Genomic DNA, 15,984 nt, shown 5'->3' on the forward strand with positions numbered 1-15,984 from the left:
GTCTTCTGGAATTGCTTAACTGGACCTTCCAGCTCCTACAGGGACCATCACTGAGCAGATGACTCCCTCTGCTCCCTCATGGCTCCCATATTTATGACAAGAACTGCAAAGTCCCTGTTTTTTTTATTTCCTTTAAAAGCACAGCTGCTCCCAAGAGCTGCCTGCTCCCTGCTGGCCCCCGTGGAATTCCTCAGGCTCTGAGCTCACAGCTAAGGGTCTGGTAGCTCTTTGTCAAGGGAATCCAGGACTGTTGTCCTGCACAGGGAGAGCTGAAGAGAAAGGGGAAGGGGCTGGTGGCATCCTCAGGAGGCAGCTGGGGATGGCACTGGGCTAAAATCACCCAGAGTCCTGCCCTGGGTATTTCAGTAGCAGCTGTCCCAGCCACAAAGGAGAAAAGCCTGATGTCATTGCTTCCAACAATTCCTTTCAACACTTCCAGAGCTCTGCCTAAATGGAAATGGAAATGAAAACAGCAAGGTATTATTATTGCTGCTGTTAATGAAGAGATGGGATTAATTTTGGGCTAAGAAGGATTTATTGCTCAGGCAAACATCAGTCTCAGAGGCTGTGAGATCTATGAGAGCAAGCAGCTGGCCATAGCTCAAAGTAGTCACAAGTTCTTTGTTACAAGGCAATATAGAACTTTCTAACCCAATGGACAGTTGCCACAAAGTTTATTTTGCTTTTCTGATCTATCTCCTTTACTTAATTTTGCTGCACTGCAGACACTTTTATCCAATGGGCTGCTATCACACATACACACAAAAGCTTCTATTATAACTTCTGAACCCTCAGCTTACTCTATACAACCACACCCCTACATTAGAAACCCTTCTCCATCTTATCAGTGCAGTTTTTCACTTACCAAAGGCATATTCTTACTTACAACTATAGAAACATATGTTTATGGTTTTTCTACTTGATGTCTGTGTATTTTATTTTAACACCAATCCAAGCTTCTCCCAAGGCTGCAGATCAAACCCTTCAATGTCTGTGGAAGTTTCTGGTTTTCCAATTCCCACAGCAAGGGAAGCACAGGACCTGATCATGCTGAATCCATAGAGCAATCCCTTCACATGGGACAGCAGAAAGGCAGCTCACAGACCTGCAGCTTTCCCAGCAGAAAGGTCACCTAGAGCAGCCTGACCTTTTCACCACAGAGAAAGCAATGAGCCATCAGCCCCATCTGAGCGGCCTTCAATCCCAAAGCACTCCCAAAATAACCTGGAAATAAAGTGGATGGATAAAAATCAGGAGATGCCAGGGAGCAGGGCATGCAGTTGCTTCTTCAAGATGTTTCTTTGAGAGAAATTGTACATATGCTATAAGTCAAAGTCAGGGGGGAGGAAAATTACAACTCCCTGGAGAAAAGATAGAGATTAACATTTTATCACAGGCAAATAAGTGGGAAACTCTTGAATTTATAGATATGTAGATACAAGCACATGAAGTTATTGCTTGTAGGGCATTAAAAATAGAAGTATTATCTTTCTACTCAAAGATTCTACTGAATAGCTGTGAATTTCTAATTAAGTAATGTTAAATCTCTGGGACAATGTAGTTCATTTGATTATGTATGACTGAAATCTGGAACCTAAATGTAATAATAACTTTAAAGTATGGGCCCAATATCCCAAAGTTATTCTCCTGAGTAGAACTATATGAACAAAAAAGGTAGCAACGCTTTTTTTCTGTCATGGAGATGAAAGCATTAAACTATTTAGATGCCAGTATTTGATACACAAAGCCCAAGCAAATGACCAATTCAATCTAACCAGATTCATTAATCTAACCCCACACATACACACACAATGTCTTTATCCACTCCATACCACACACCCTCCATAAAACTGTGCTCAAGACACTATTAATTGCCAAGAATTAAAAAGAATTTAAGAAATCTGAAGTTAAACTAAACCCCTACACCCTCAGCACAGCACATGTACAGACTGGTACATATTTTTTTTCATGTTCCCTGTGTGTTGAAGGTGATGTGTTCCTCTCCTTATATTTGTGGGTCCTTTTTGTCACAAATTTCAAGAATCCACAGAGCATCTTTCCCCAGACCATTAAGGCTACACTTCCTGCCAGTGTCCAAGGGCTGTCAAGGCACCATTACCAAGCTTTGTAGCAATGCAGATTTTTTCTGAAGACGATCTATCAAGTGTTTGTGGCACCGCCACCACCACTAATACTTGTCCTGAAGCTCACAAATTTTACTGCAAATGGTTTCTGTGTTCCCTTCCCACTGGTAATGGCCTGAGCAGCCTCCCCCAGAAGGAATAAATCACAGTGGATGTGTTGGAGATATTCTTTGCTGCAAATACAATATGAATTTTTAAAGCATTAAATATATATGTACTATTTTTATCTTCCTTACAGAAGATATCTATTTATACCTTCCCACAGAAGCTTTATATTTGAAGACTTTAAATAATTTTTTTACCCCTTTTCTCTTGATTTTTTTTTTCTTTTGATACAGCATCTAGAGCACTGACTTAGTCTGCTGTTCAGAACAATTATTTTCTGCAGTAAATCCTCTTTCACCTCCAATTCTTCTCCCATATACTACATATCTGTGTTCTTGAGATGTCTTGGTTAGAACAACCTCACACCAGTTCCCAAATTTGGAAATAAATACAGAAAATATTTCACTATAAAAGGGAAAAGGTTTCCAAATTTAAGAAAATATGAAATAGGCTTTTATTCAGAAAAGAAATTTTCAAAAATATTTTAAGACTCAATCCCTGACCAGGAATCTCTTTAAAGCATTTTATTTCAATGGAGCCATTTGCAACTTGCCCTTTATTTTTTTTCTCTTGCCATGGATAATTTACATTAAATTGGAATCCAATTTACATTAAATTGGAAAGTGTCTCCTTCTGAACTTTTGAAGTGCGTGACTTGACAATTATACGTAAGTTTGTGTGTTTTCTTTGCAAGCATTTCCTACAGAAATGACTGAGAGTTGTGGCTTTACACAATTATAACTTTGGGGTGGAATCAAGATTATTTTTTATCAAGTGCTTTAAATGCTCTGTTTATTCCAAAGGTGAATAAATAGGAAGATGCCTTTCAGAAGGTGGCTCCTGTGGGAGAGATGCACAGGCAGGTACATTTGGATTCACAGTGTTTAGGAAAGGAAATATTGCAATGCTGGAGCTCTGGAACAGAAAACAGAAAAATATCTGGGTGCTGGTCTCTGCTCTGCCACGTGAGACTGATGCTGGCTTCTCTCTCTGCTCCTTTCTTCTCATCCAAAGTTATTTCTTCCAGCAGAACTTTAACCCCAGCTGGGAGCCTCTGATTCATACAGACAGCAAAGTTTGGAGAATGAAGGAGCTCTTTTAAGAAAGATCTGACTTGCAGTTCAGGGTTCTTTCATGTGAGGGGAACAAAGGGAAGACAGATGTGAAAAACAAGCCAAGGGAACCTTTTTGACAGGCTTGGTACAAAAGGAGAGTATGGAGGTGTTGAGACTCCAAAAGACAAGCTCTCATCCAGTCACTTAGCACACACCTGATTCTCTAATCAAGCACAGATCAAAGTAACCAACACCTGCACCTGATTTAGTTTTAATCCTGTGAGTAGTTCTCAACACTCCAGTGAGTATTCACTACTCAACAGAAATGCTCGAGAGCCTAAAGAAAACTTTTTATTATGTCTAGTTCATGAGATTTTTGTTCTTTCATGAAGGATTTTGATTTAGCTTATTTGTGTGACCTCTGGCGGCTTATTGTTTTAAAATATTTTAAATTATTTTAAATTAAAATAGTTTTAAATAGTTTTAATAGTTTAAAATAATTTAAAATAATAATAAATTTGAAATAATAATAAGTTTAAAATAATTTTAAATAATTTTAATAGTTTTAAATTCTTCATTCTGGAGACTGCCAGCTTTGTACAGACAGGTGAGAGGATAAAGAAGTCAGGTTTGGAAAGACATTGAGATACCTAAAAATCTTTGCATTAGTGCTGCCCTGAAAGTCACATATTTGGAGAAGAGAAAGGAATTCAGGGCTCCTTCACATGGGAAGAAGGCACTGGATGGCCTTTCCTTTCTTGCTGTGTTTCATAACCCTGGGGCTTCACGGTCATCGAGCGTATGGGAGGAGAATCTGACTCCTCGGAGTCACTCAGGGGTCACCTCTGTGTGAGCCAGCATTTAGCCTAAATAACCTAATGGCAACAATTTCACCAGGAAGAAAGTTTGCCTCATACTACATCAGCTTATGTCATCAAAGGGTGGACATTTTTCTCATGGGCATTTCTTTTTCAGTTGTGTTTTTTTTTTTTTTTTTTTTTTTTTACTAGTTCAGTCTTTAAAAACTGCTGACAAAGCAGAAGGTATTGGGCCATATGGCAAATCTATCAATGCAGTCAGTCATATTTAATCAAAGTGTTGAAAATTATTTTATTAGAGGGCCTAACTATACAAATTAAGGAAGAGCTGATGAAATGTTGCCTCATTCCTACTTGCTAACCTTCTACCAGTATCACTTTCTCATAGAGGGATTAGAAAATGTGGATTTAAATATCCTGAACTGCAGAGTAATCAGTAAATAACTGTAAAATAATCTTTTAGTGATTTACAGAACTTCAGTGTAATATTTTGACCCCAAATTTACATTTGTTGGACATAAGCCTCCCATTGCCCTCTCTATGTTGATTTTGGAGTGAATTGGAAGGCTGTAAAGAAAAATGAAGGAAAGCCACAGGATGGATTTAAAATCCATCCAAGGATCTTTATATGAACTTCATAGGGATCAGACTACAGAGTGGGACATACATTTTGAGAGAATCTGTTGGGATAACTTGATAATTTGAGTTTTGATCCTGAAAATGAATCATTGAGTAACTTTGTATCTCTCAGTAATCTGATAGATTTTAACGAGGTGGAGTAAAATTTTCCAGCCATTGAACACTGCTTCATGTTTAATGAGGAATGATAAATTCTGAAGTTACTGTCCGAAATGATCCTGCTTCTTAAACTGGTGTGCCTTGGTAAAGGAACCTTCCCGAGCAGTTCTGCCAAGTTACGTATTTCGGGGATCCAGGATCACGCCTTGGGCCTTAAAATAGCAGCAGAAATAGGCCAAGCCCCAGATCTGTCAGGAGAGGCAGAGGGATACAGATATGTGCTTTTGAGGTACTTCTGTACATCATCTTCTGTACATCTTCAACTTAGGAAGACTTGGCTGTATTTATTTTCTGCACAGATGAAAAAGTTTATAGGGAGATTATTCATATAAAGTTTTTTTAAGGACCACACGCCTATGATTTAAAGCTTGCCTCCTCGTTATCACCTGGTTGTTAACTGCTTTGCATTTCCATCTCGATGCTTAAAACAAGTCCCTACTCCTACCCCAGAGGAGGCAGCACGTCTGTCTGATCCTCACACTCCCCGTCTGTAATTGATACCAGTTACATGTTGGAGTAAGTCTCAGGGGCATTAATTTATTGTAGCTGAAGGTCGAGCAGCACAAAAACGTTTGATCACTACAGACTTAATACTTAAGGTATTGAGAAGGACAAGGCAGTGTTCTGACAGGTCTTGATATTTATTTTTTCCCCCCAAACTTTCTCGTCAATAGCTGCTGTCAGCCTCATTTAACAGTAATTCATGCCTTTAGGAATGCTGCGATGCTCTTCTCTTTAGGTGAGCATTAGAATTCTTGCAAGATTTGGGTTCCTTTGGGCACGAGGAAGGAAGCGAGGCAGAGATGGCTGGGGATCGCCAAGGGCATCGTTTTAATCAGTTCCCCCAGTGCCGCTTTGGTGTGCGTTCGCCTCCCGCAGCAGCGCTGCCCGCTGGGGCTGGGGGAGAGCGCAGCTCTCCGGGACGAGCCCCGGGGATGCAAAGTTGCGACCGCGCCGCCGGTGCCCCGGGAAGGTTCCGGGTCGGCGGAGCGCCCGGCCGCGGGCATCCCGCGGAGCCATCCCCGCGGAGCCATCCCCGCGGAGCCATCCCCGCGGAGCCTTCACCGGAGCGGGCGCAGGTGCGGACGGGCCCCGCTCGGGCCCCGCGGGTTCCCGGGCGCCGCCGCGCGGCCGCCAGCGCCGGGCGGGGCCGCGCCTCGGGAGCCGGGAGCGCCGCTCCCCCGGGCCCGCTCCCCCCGGGCCGCGCTGCCGCCGTCCCGCCGCACCGCATCCCGCCCCCGCCGCCTCCCCCGGCGCTGGGGCTCCCCCGCCGCTCTCCCCCTCCCCGCCCCAGCCCGCCCCGCCGGGCTTGAAGGTCACCTCCGCCCGCCCGCCGCCGAGCCACTTTCCGCGCCGGCTGGCGAGCGGCAGCGCCTCCGCCCCGGCGAGCTCCGTGTCCGGCCGGTGCGGGGCTCCCGCCGGCCGCGCCCGGGCGGAGCGGAGCGGAGCCGCCTCTCGCCCCCTGCTCTCCCCCCACCGCCGCGGCGGGGCCGCCCCCGGGGTCTCGCCGCCGCCCGCCGAGGTCGCGGGCGGGCCGGGCGGGGGCCCCGCTGCCGGAGCAGCGGCGAGCCCGGGGGGAGCCGGGCGGCGGCGGGGGGCGCGGCATGCGGCGGTGAGCGAGGGCGGCGGCGCTGCCCGCGGGAAGGGGCTGCGGCGGCGGCGGGAGCCGCGTCCCGCTGCCACTCGCCTGCCGGGGCCGCCCGCCCTGCGCGGGAGAAGCGCCGCGACCCTTCGCCTCCGCTCGCCTCTTTATGGTGAGTTCGGGCCGCGGCCGCGCGGGGGGCAGCGGGGCCGGGGGGGCGCGGGGCAGCCCGGCAGGTGCGCGGGGCAGCCCGGCAGGTGCGCTCCGGCCCGCCGCCGCAAAGTTCCCGGGGCAGCCCGGGAGGAGGGAGGGGAGGGATGCGCGCCCGCGGAGTGCCCGCGGCCGGGGGTGGCTCTCGGGCAGCTCCGGTGCTGGAGCAGAAGGATGCCCGCGGGTCGGGGGCACCGCGCCGGCTCCGCTGTCGCCTGCGAAGCGCCGTGCGAGGGGCTGCGGGGAGAGCGGCGGCACGGGAGGTGGCTCCCAAACGCAGGGAACGGCGAGGAACATGGGCATTCGGGGCTCTGCCGAGTTGCTCGTTAAAAGAGTGCAGATATTTAACTGCTGGGAAACTACCTGCCTGTAAGTCCTTGGTGTTTGCTGATTTTATTGGCGATTCATCAGACAGTTTTCTCCTGCATGCCTCTGTCAGGAAAAAAAACTATCGGTGTTGCCTTAATACCTGTTCGGTGCAGGTGGAGTGACACTGTAGCCGTGTTAGAGGTGCAGGCAGCTCCTTTCGGATGCCGCTCCTCAGCAGGGGCAGGGCTCTGCCCTGGGAGATGGGTTTGCGATGTGAGAGTGGCACACGTCGTGCGCTTCCAAAATCTGTGATGCGGCTGTTGGACACTGAGCTGCCAACTCAACATGGTTCGCGCAGATGGTGAAACGAATGTGGTCTGAAGTTTGACTGGAGTGATTCACATCAGCGAAGTGTGAAAGATCTTGTCCAAATCTGCAGCTTTTGTTTATCTACTCTGTGAATTGCAAATGTGGTATAGTATGTTACATTCTGAAGTAAGTTTAGCGTTGACTGTTTTTTTCACTTTAAATAAAATTCAGCTTATTTAAGGCGAGATGGAGCATAAAACACAGCAGACGCTGCTGGTGGTGTCCCAAGAATGTCAAGTACCTTGTTTCACTTCTCTAGACTCGGTGATACTTAAGACAGATACTGTGTGTTTCATTTGTCATTCGGAAGTGTGAAAACAGTTGTATGCACGGGCTGTAAAAGTAGAAGCAAGGTTTTGTAACTCTGTGGTAGAGATTGATGACGGTGGATGAATTGCAGTCTAAAACAGAGCTAGCCCTCATAATCAAATAATTAAGTTTTAGAAGTCAAATAGGCATAGCTGCTTGAGGAGTTGTATTGTGGGGAAGAGTAGTGGGGCTGTGTGAATTTTCAATATGTATGCCAATAGATCATTTAGTTTTCAGGAAAGTGGTTGATATCACGTGCTGCAATTATCAGGATTATGGTAGTGATTTAGAGCAGGTATTTGATTTTTATTTACTTTTACTGGAACGTTTTGCATTACAGGATTTTGAGGAAGCTATTTTTATGTAGGAATTCTGATTATAGTCGAGATCTACTTGCTATCTTATGCAGGCTTTGAAGGCTTGGCTTCCCAAGACTCATTTACAGTTTATTCTTCTGGTAAATACATTAGACAAAGGATCCAGCATTTGCTGAAATGAAATCTGTATTTCTAATGTCAAGACTATATTTCTTTTTTCTATTAGTACTTAGCCGAGTATCAGTAATAGAGCTGACAAATGTAATGAATAAAATTCACAGTATGTTGATGAATTTTATAGTTCTTGTAATTGAAGTACTTGGTGTCCTTGACGTGATGAGGATGCTGCTCTGGCTTTCATGAAAGGCTACCCTTTACTGACAGAAACACTGTCAGGAGCCAGGTGTGGAGGAAGAGAGTGGGGTTGTGAGTTCCTGTGCATAATGTGCTCCGTTTCCAGCACAGGATACACACATAATGGTATCCATGCAAGGTGCAATTCCCAGCCCTGAGAATCGTTCCAGTGATGCCTGCACACTGCATGCATGATCCCTTCTGGCTCTGCTGCAGCACAGGAGGGGATTGTTATGTCCTGAGGCCATGGCCACCAGTGCTGGTGGGTGTGAAGTGTCTCCTTGCTCCCTGCTCAAAGCCCCCTTGAAGTTAAACACGGAACAGCAAGGCCAGGAGGGACTCAGGCACTCCTGTTGTCAGTCTCCGTGTTCCTGCCCAAGGCAAGATAAGCTCGTACCTCTGTCATCTCTGATGGCATACTTCGTGTGCTTTTTGTATTCCCATTCTCCTCTTACATTTCTTCCTGCTTTTGCTGTCTTTTCTATGAGTTTTTTTTCTTCTTGGTAATGCTCTTACCTATTATTTTCTAAAGAATCTTATCTTGTTCCCTGCAAACCCTTCCTGTGCTATGGCCAGTCAGTCTCTTTCAGTATATTTTTCATTGCTTTGTGGGAGACCTACTGCTTCTTTGCCAGCCCTATATAATATGCTGGATTTACCAGGTTTCTGCCCAGTTTTTAGGAGGAATGTAAAGGAAATAGTACCCTTGCTCTCTCTTTGTGCAGACAGGTAAGCTTTGTTCAGGACCAAGGAGCTGTTCAGTGTCTGCTTGCACTGGGGGAGGTTGAGCTGTTTGGAAATAGACAATGGCTGAGTTAAAAAAACCACCTTTGCTAATTTTTCACCTTGTAGTTTGAAATGGCATGATCTGATTTTTAAATCTAACTAGAAGCATTATATACCATAAAGGGCAGAGCTCCTAAGTGCTGGCCACAAGAACAAATATTATTTACAGCTATTGAAGGTATGGCTGCCTTAAGCATATTGTTGTCTAAAAAAGATTATTCTGATGTAATTAAGAATAACACATCATAGTACAGCCTGGGAGAATATATAGTAGCTGAAAATCTGGTTTTTTATCATGTCAGAACTCCCTCCCTTAATTCTTGGATCTTGACTCCTTCCCATTTCATGTGGGAGATAGGGATCCTCTTGTCTCACACAGCCTTGTAAAAAGTAGAGTGTGAACAAAACTGAAGAGTTAGGAAGCAAGAAAACAGACAGGGCTTAAAAGAGTGGCAAAGAGAACATTAATTAGGGCTCCTGACTGTTTCTGGTCCTGATAGGGTGAAATCACAAACATCTGTAGCTGAACTGCTGATGACTCCATTGAGCAAAATTGTTACTGTACTATTTCCTGAGAGCAGAAAGCTCCTCTCTCTGACTTCTCCCAGGTCATTAATGAGAAGCCATTTTTTACTTCTTCTATGTTTTGGATTCTTTGCTTAGTTGCACTTTCTTATGAGTAGTTTTCCAGTGCCCATGATTATTTTGTAGTGCAAGTCCTCATTCTGGGGAGTTTAATGCCATCTCTGACACTTTATGTTGTGCATTCTTGCAGATGTTATTAGTAGATAGTGTTTGTATCGCCTATTCTGAATGTCTGCTTTAATTATTAAAAGCTGCTTATGATGCTCTTCAGTATTTATTACATGTTCCCTTCCTAACTATTATTTCGCTAAAATTTACTGTGCTAGAAATGACAACTTATTGCAAATTAGATCATTTTGTGTCCTTCAAGTTGATGCAATAAAAATAGTATGCAAACTGAAAGGAGCTGGAAAATCCCTTCTGGGATGCTGGAGTTTGTGTAATTCTGTAGAGCAGGAAGGGGTGGTCGTGTTGGATTCACAGGATGAGCCACAGCTGGCCAGCAAGCAGCATCAAGGGCCAAAAATAGGCTGAAATGCTATTTTCTGCAAAGTAGGTGTAGTTTAATGTCTATTCTTCTGCTCAAGATTTTGTGCTTTGCAAAGATCCAGAAGGAAGAATATTTAGGGAATATTCCAAAATCCAAGGTATTTTGTGAGGTATTGGTTTGGCTCATTTCAAAGGGAAAGAAGCTGTTTGGTATTTTGTAAGGATGTCTCTTTCAGAAGTTGGTTAACATTAGACTGAAGCTCTGTGACTGTTTTGTTCAAGCCAGTTAAAAACTCCTGAACATTTTGCAACTGTGGAGGCAGCTCCAAAATCCCGTGTTCCCAAACAGCAAGATGTTCCTGTGCTGATGGCTGAAAGGAACGCAGTAAATATGAGTTTACACTGACAGATGCCTCAGGACCTGCCTGTGCCACTCAGTGCCCTAACATTCACATAACTCCCAGGAGTGGGAAGTGCTGTGCCACAACTGGGAGTGTGTGGCTGCAGGCAGCCAGGGAGGCTGTGCAGAAGCAACACAACGCAGTTAGTGTGAGCAAACTGAGATCCAATAAAATAATTGCCTGTGCTTCAGCTGGGAAGGTGTGAGGGAGCACAGTTACAGCAGGGTGAGCTGAAAGCTTGGCTGTGTGAAAGGGCAAACATGCAGAACTAAATCACTTGAAGATAAACAGCACGGGGCTGGCTGCAGGGCCAGGTGCAGCTGCCTGGGACCAGCGTGTCAAACACTACCAATGCACAGATTTCTGTTTGCAACACACTTGGCTTCAGCCCTCCGGTGCACAGCCCTTGGCCAGGAAAGTTTAGGATACAGCAAGGAGAGGTTACAGTGCTAAAAACATGAATTTCAATGATACAGCCTGCAATACATCCCAAGCAATTGCTGTCTTTAGGCTCCTCAGTGTTAAAGCAATGGTAGTGAGAGCTGTAGTTGCACAGAATCACACCCACAGAATATTCTGGGTTGGAAGGGACGCACAAGGATCAAGTCCAACTCTTAAGGGAATAGCCCAAGTGGGGAGTTAGTGCCTCTCAGCTTTCTGTGTGTTTTGTACTTCTTTGATTTGAGTCTGGTACAATGATAGTTGGGATTCAAACGTTTTCTTTACTTTGGGGCATTTATTCATCACTGTTCCACTGCATTTTTTTCTAGAATCAAATAAAATATGAATGTGTGCTGAGCAATTTTCTTGATGAGGACACCCATAACAGTTTGCTGTCCTGGCTGCTGGTTCCATAAGTTTTGTAAAGATTTTATTGTCACTGAGTTCAGTTTCTGTATTAGTTGGGAGCAAACATTCTATGATCAGAGCAGTAAGAAGCTGGCCTGAAAGTATTTTTTTTTTTCTTTTGAGAAATTCGGGGAAACTCAGACTTGATGTAGAAACTTCCAACTCTAAAAGTGTATTGCTTTGAAGGTGTGAGTGTGTGAAAATGTGGGTAGGAAATATAGGAGAGTGTTTAAACAAGGAAGAGCCACTATTTCATATTAAAGTACTCCAGTAGTTGGAGCAGTTGTAGAGAAGGTGGAAGAAGGCCTGTGTGCCTGTGTACAGGTGGAAGGAAGGGTGGTTGTGTTGGACAGTTGTACTTCTATGAAAGGAGAAAGGTTTTTCTGTGGTGAAATGAACCCCATGTTCACATGAGATAAAACACTAAATCCATGTGTGCTGCCCTGGTGGGAAAGCCCAGGGAAGGTGCAGTTGCTTTCCTTGGACTTGGCTCACCCTGTAGTCTGTCCTTCGGGTGTTTTAAAGCTTTTTTATCTTTGCTGCAGCTTACACATGAGAAACATATGTAGAAAACAGTTACACATGTAATGCTGTTGTCTTACCAAACTCACAGTCTGTTGTGCACCTCAAACAAATCCAGGGCCCTGGATTTCAAAATAAAACATTGTGTAATTGTCTTGTTGTCTTGAAAAAAACCTATCTTTTCTATGTCTGTTCAATGATTAATGGCAGTCATCTCTCACAAAAGTGGTTTGGCTGGTGAATCAGCATTACTGCTCATCTGGATGGCCAGTTCTTGAGTTTCTGCTTTTATCTTTTAAATACGTTTTGTTAAATAGACATTAGGTGTTTGAGTTTTTTCACATGTTGTAGAGGACTGGTAATTTAGGGTTTGAGGAGAGAGAAATCAGACAAAGTGGAATGGCACTGATCCAGGAAAAAGGCTTGGTAGTCTCTGTTAGAGCCAATATTGCTCTCTTTGTCTGCCCTGTTTATTCCCTGTTTTTGTAGTTAGCATTCATCCCTAAATTAAGGATTATGCAATATTACAGAGATATTTTGTTGAGCAAATGATTTTGACTGTCAATAAAGAACCTGTAAACAACGGCTGTATGAAGTTGTAGAATACAGTATTAAACCCTGCTTTCAGAAGAATCTTTTTGTCTTCAAATGGGTGTAATTCTGTAACATTTCCCTTGGGATGCAGCACAGCCTGTGTGGTTTCTGACCACAGAGCAGAGCTTACAGCCTTTCTACTTCTGTGGGAAAAGACACTGAAGCATCAGCTTCAAGTTGTGCTACTGGGTGGTTCTCTCTGATCAGCATCTCAGGAAATAATATGAAACACTCTCTCCTGTTACAAGGAAACTCTACAGTGAAACTCCGGGATTAAGAAAAAAAAAAATAAAATAGTGTCACTCCACTGCAGGCAGTGCACTGTGTCTATAAGTAGTTACCTAAATGTCCTTTCCTGCAGCATCGAAGATAAGCTGCCTAAAATGTCATCTACCACATGGTGATCCCCATTTTGAGCCTGCAACAATAAAAATGCTAAGGAAGTCCCAGAGTGCAGTTTGAATTGAGCCACACAGAGTGACCCAGCAGGAAGATGAATGGATCTAGATAGCCTCCTGATCTTTCTGTGATATTAGACTCTTTTCCCACTCCTTAATTTAGGACACTCTCCAAATGGCTCCCTCCCTTCCTGGTGCCCTGCTCTCGTTGCCATCGTGATGCTGTGTTAGCCTGCAGCTGCCTCCACGGGGGACCCATCGGGTTTGCCCTGGCCATGACCAGTGCTGGGCTCTTGCCAAATACCCAAATTGGCCTTATTAAATGTTTGACACACTTGCTTCCCTGTGAATGTCCTCAGCTTAAAACCAGATTAATTAACCAGATTAATTCATTCTTGTTTTTCAGTCCCCGATATTACTTGGGAGTTTTTAATGTGAATTTTTGTTTCGTTATTTCTATTTTACAACATTGCTTTCACTTTGTTTTGGTGCTGAATCTGTTTTGGCTGTAGCTGGTTATTAAGGATCCTTTGGCACTCTGGGAGAAATCAGCCCTAAAGCCCAGCTGTCAGGTGGGGCAGGGTGGGATTTACCTGTGCCCTGGTGCACGGAGCTCTCTGGGGTACAGGGCACAGCCAGATCCTCCTGCACAAGCCTTACTCTAAAATCACATCTTCTTTGATACCAAAGCTGTCTTTTGCTCCTCGCACTGTAAAACGCCTCCAAATCAGTCAGTTTTGGTGCTGGTATGATCTTCCATCCTCACTCTGGGAACTGCCATACCCAATGAGCCACCTATTTATCACTTCTGCTTGGGACATATTGCTTGAAAGGGGCAGAATGATGCAGTCAAGTAGTTTGGCACCTTCAAGCACTGTGGGCGGTTTTTTCTTTCCAGCAGCTGCCATTTCTCTGCAGGAGGGTTTGTAATCAACTTTTGATGGTAACACTCCTTATGTGTTTGCCTTTTAATGTGGTTAGGCAGAGATTTTCCCCTTCCCGTTGTTGCAGTGCTCATGGTTGTGTTCCTGCTTTTGAATGGACTCAAACTGCTGCTCCAGCACAGCCAGAGAACTGCCTTCTTCAAAATGTGTGTGTGTGGCAGAACCTGAGTGGATTTTAAAAAGGACTCAAGCGTCGCTTGAAATCTCATTATGTACAAACTTGGCTATGTGGGAACCTAAATACTTTATTGTGTTCTAAATGTAAGGTGCTTTTCTGCTCTAATGAATCCAGAGTGTGTCACAGTGAAGTTTTGGTGCTATGGTGTAAAGGGTTTTGCAGGACTATGGGGCAGCTGTAAAGGACAGTGAGGTCACGATCCCATCTCTGAGAACCAGGTCTGGAATGAAAAGGAGTAATCTAAAACCATTTTAAAACAAGCAATTGAAGTGATCAAATTTAGGAAAATACAAGAGCACAGTAAATACATATAGGTAAAAATCAAGTCTCTCCAAAGTTAATGGTTACCAGCACCTCTGTTCCAATCAGCACAATTACTGGGCTTGAGCTGCAAATTTGTTTTCAAGTGGTGACCACAGAGCAGTGATGGCCCTGTCAGGGTCTGTCACCAGCTCAGCTTGTGGCTGACTGACATGGGCCTGACAGCCTGGGGGGCTGGTGTGGCATTTTTAACAACTGTTGTGATCTGGGGGGAGTTGTGTTGTTGAATAAAACAATAACTCTTAATATCAGTGTTCCTTTATTGACATGCCTTAAACCATGCAATTTTTAATTAAGTTATCTATTGGTCACTATGATGCTTTGCTGTGTTACAGCTTTACAAGCAGGCAAAGTAAAGGAAAATTAGGAAGTTTCCCTTGATAGTAGAAGTAACGTAGACTTTTCTTCTCTTTCCATATTTGCACTGTTACAAAGCAGTAGACTAAAAGATGAATCCAAATATCTAATGCAAGTATTTCTAGCAGGTAGGAAATCTTAAAATTGTAAAAATTGTTTCCCCAATGAAGCCACTAAATATTTTGCTATTGACTGTGCAAGAAGGAAAAAGATTGGACACTAATTTCTATGACAAAAAAATATTTCTTGAAGTTTTCTCAGGGTGAAGCTATCTTACTCATGAGTTATTAAGGTACAAATTAGATTGAATAAAGATTTCTTTAGTCCTTGGAATAGTTCTCATATGAACTAATCCATGATACATGACCATACTGTTCACAAGGAAGTAATAAATGCAAGTGAGGTAGAAATGGAGAGTAAGTGAGAAAGGTGATTAGCTCTTCCTTACTGCAGATTTCAGACTTTTGGTTGCCAAAATCAAACTGTAGTTATCATGTGTGCCCTGCTCTGAGAGATTCACACTTTGCCAATAAAGGAATGCTCTATTAGTTGTGAAAGTGGATGCATCTTTATTAGCTGAGGGAAATATTAGGTGGTAAACTGGCTGCTTTGTTGCTGTCCCTGTGTTTGAATCAAAGCTGTCCTATCAGCAGATCTCAGTATTGTTTTAAGCAGCCCATCCTCAGCCACTGTTTCCACATGGCCAGAGCAAATGACTCCTGAGCTGTGTTGTATTAACACCTCATGCTTTGCTGGTACCTTTGCTACTTAAAATGCCACACAGTTTGATCTCCTGGTTCTTCTTCTTTGAAGGTCTCCAAAGTGAGCCCCAAAATCTCTACAGACCTTCTATCCTATAAATCAGTAGGAAATGATATTGATCATAACGGGGAGGAGGAACACTTTTGATGCCCTTGCATCAGGTACCATTTGTGCTTCTCCTCTTACCTCCCTCATCAGTTTTTCCAGTCCAAATCAGGGCAGCCCACGGTGGAGCCTGCACCTTTGAGGGTCATTTTGAGGCCTCTGAATTGATAAGAGGAAAGCTGGGCTTTTTAAAATTGTTATTATTATTTTTAATGCCCCAATCCTGGTATTTGTGCATTGGCTCTGGCAGTAGCATGTGCTGAGTGGAGCAAACAAGGATCCTGTGGTCAAAACTGCCTTTGGGGATCTCCTAAAGATGTATT

At 44.1% G+C, this 15,984-nt stretch overlaps 1 protein-coding gene across 2 annotated transcripts in view; it reads left to right on the plus strand.

Annotated features, from left to right (window-relative positions):
- RBFOX1 (RNA binding fox-1 homolog 1) overlaps positions 1-15,984 on the plus strand; it is a 1,011,377-nt gene that overhangs the window by 215,849 nt on the left and 779,544 nt on the right. The window contains exon 1 of one of the 2 annotated variants that reach the window (XM_053991709.1): positions 6,570-6,674. The exons of the other annotated variant lie outside the window; for it this stretch is intronic. Within the exon in view, the coding sequence (XP_053847684.1) occupies positions 6,672-6,674 (3 nt within the window). The 5' untranslated portion in view covers positions 6,570-6,671. Of the gene's footprint in view, positions 1-6,569; positions 6,675-15,984 lie in introns of those variants that run through there. 2 annotated transcript variants of the gene reach the window in all.

The sequence above is a fragment of the Vidua macroura genome, chromosome 16, assembly GCF_024509145.1.
Source record: "Vidua macroura isolate BioBank_ID:100142 chromosome 16, ASM2450914v1, whole genome shotgun sequence".
Lineage (NCBI taxonomy): Eukaryota > Metazoa > Chordata > Aves > Passeriformes > Viduidae > Vidua > Vidua macroura.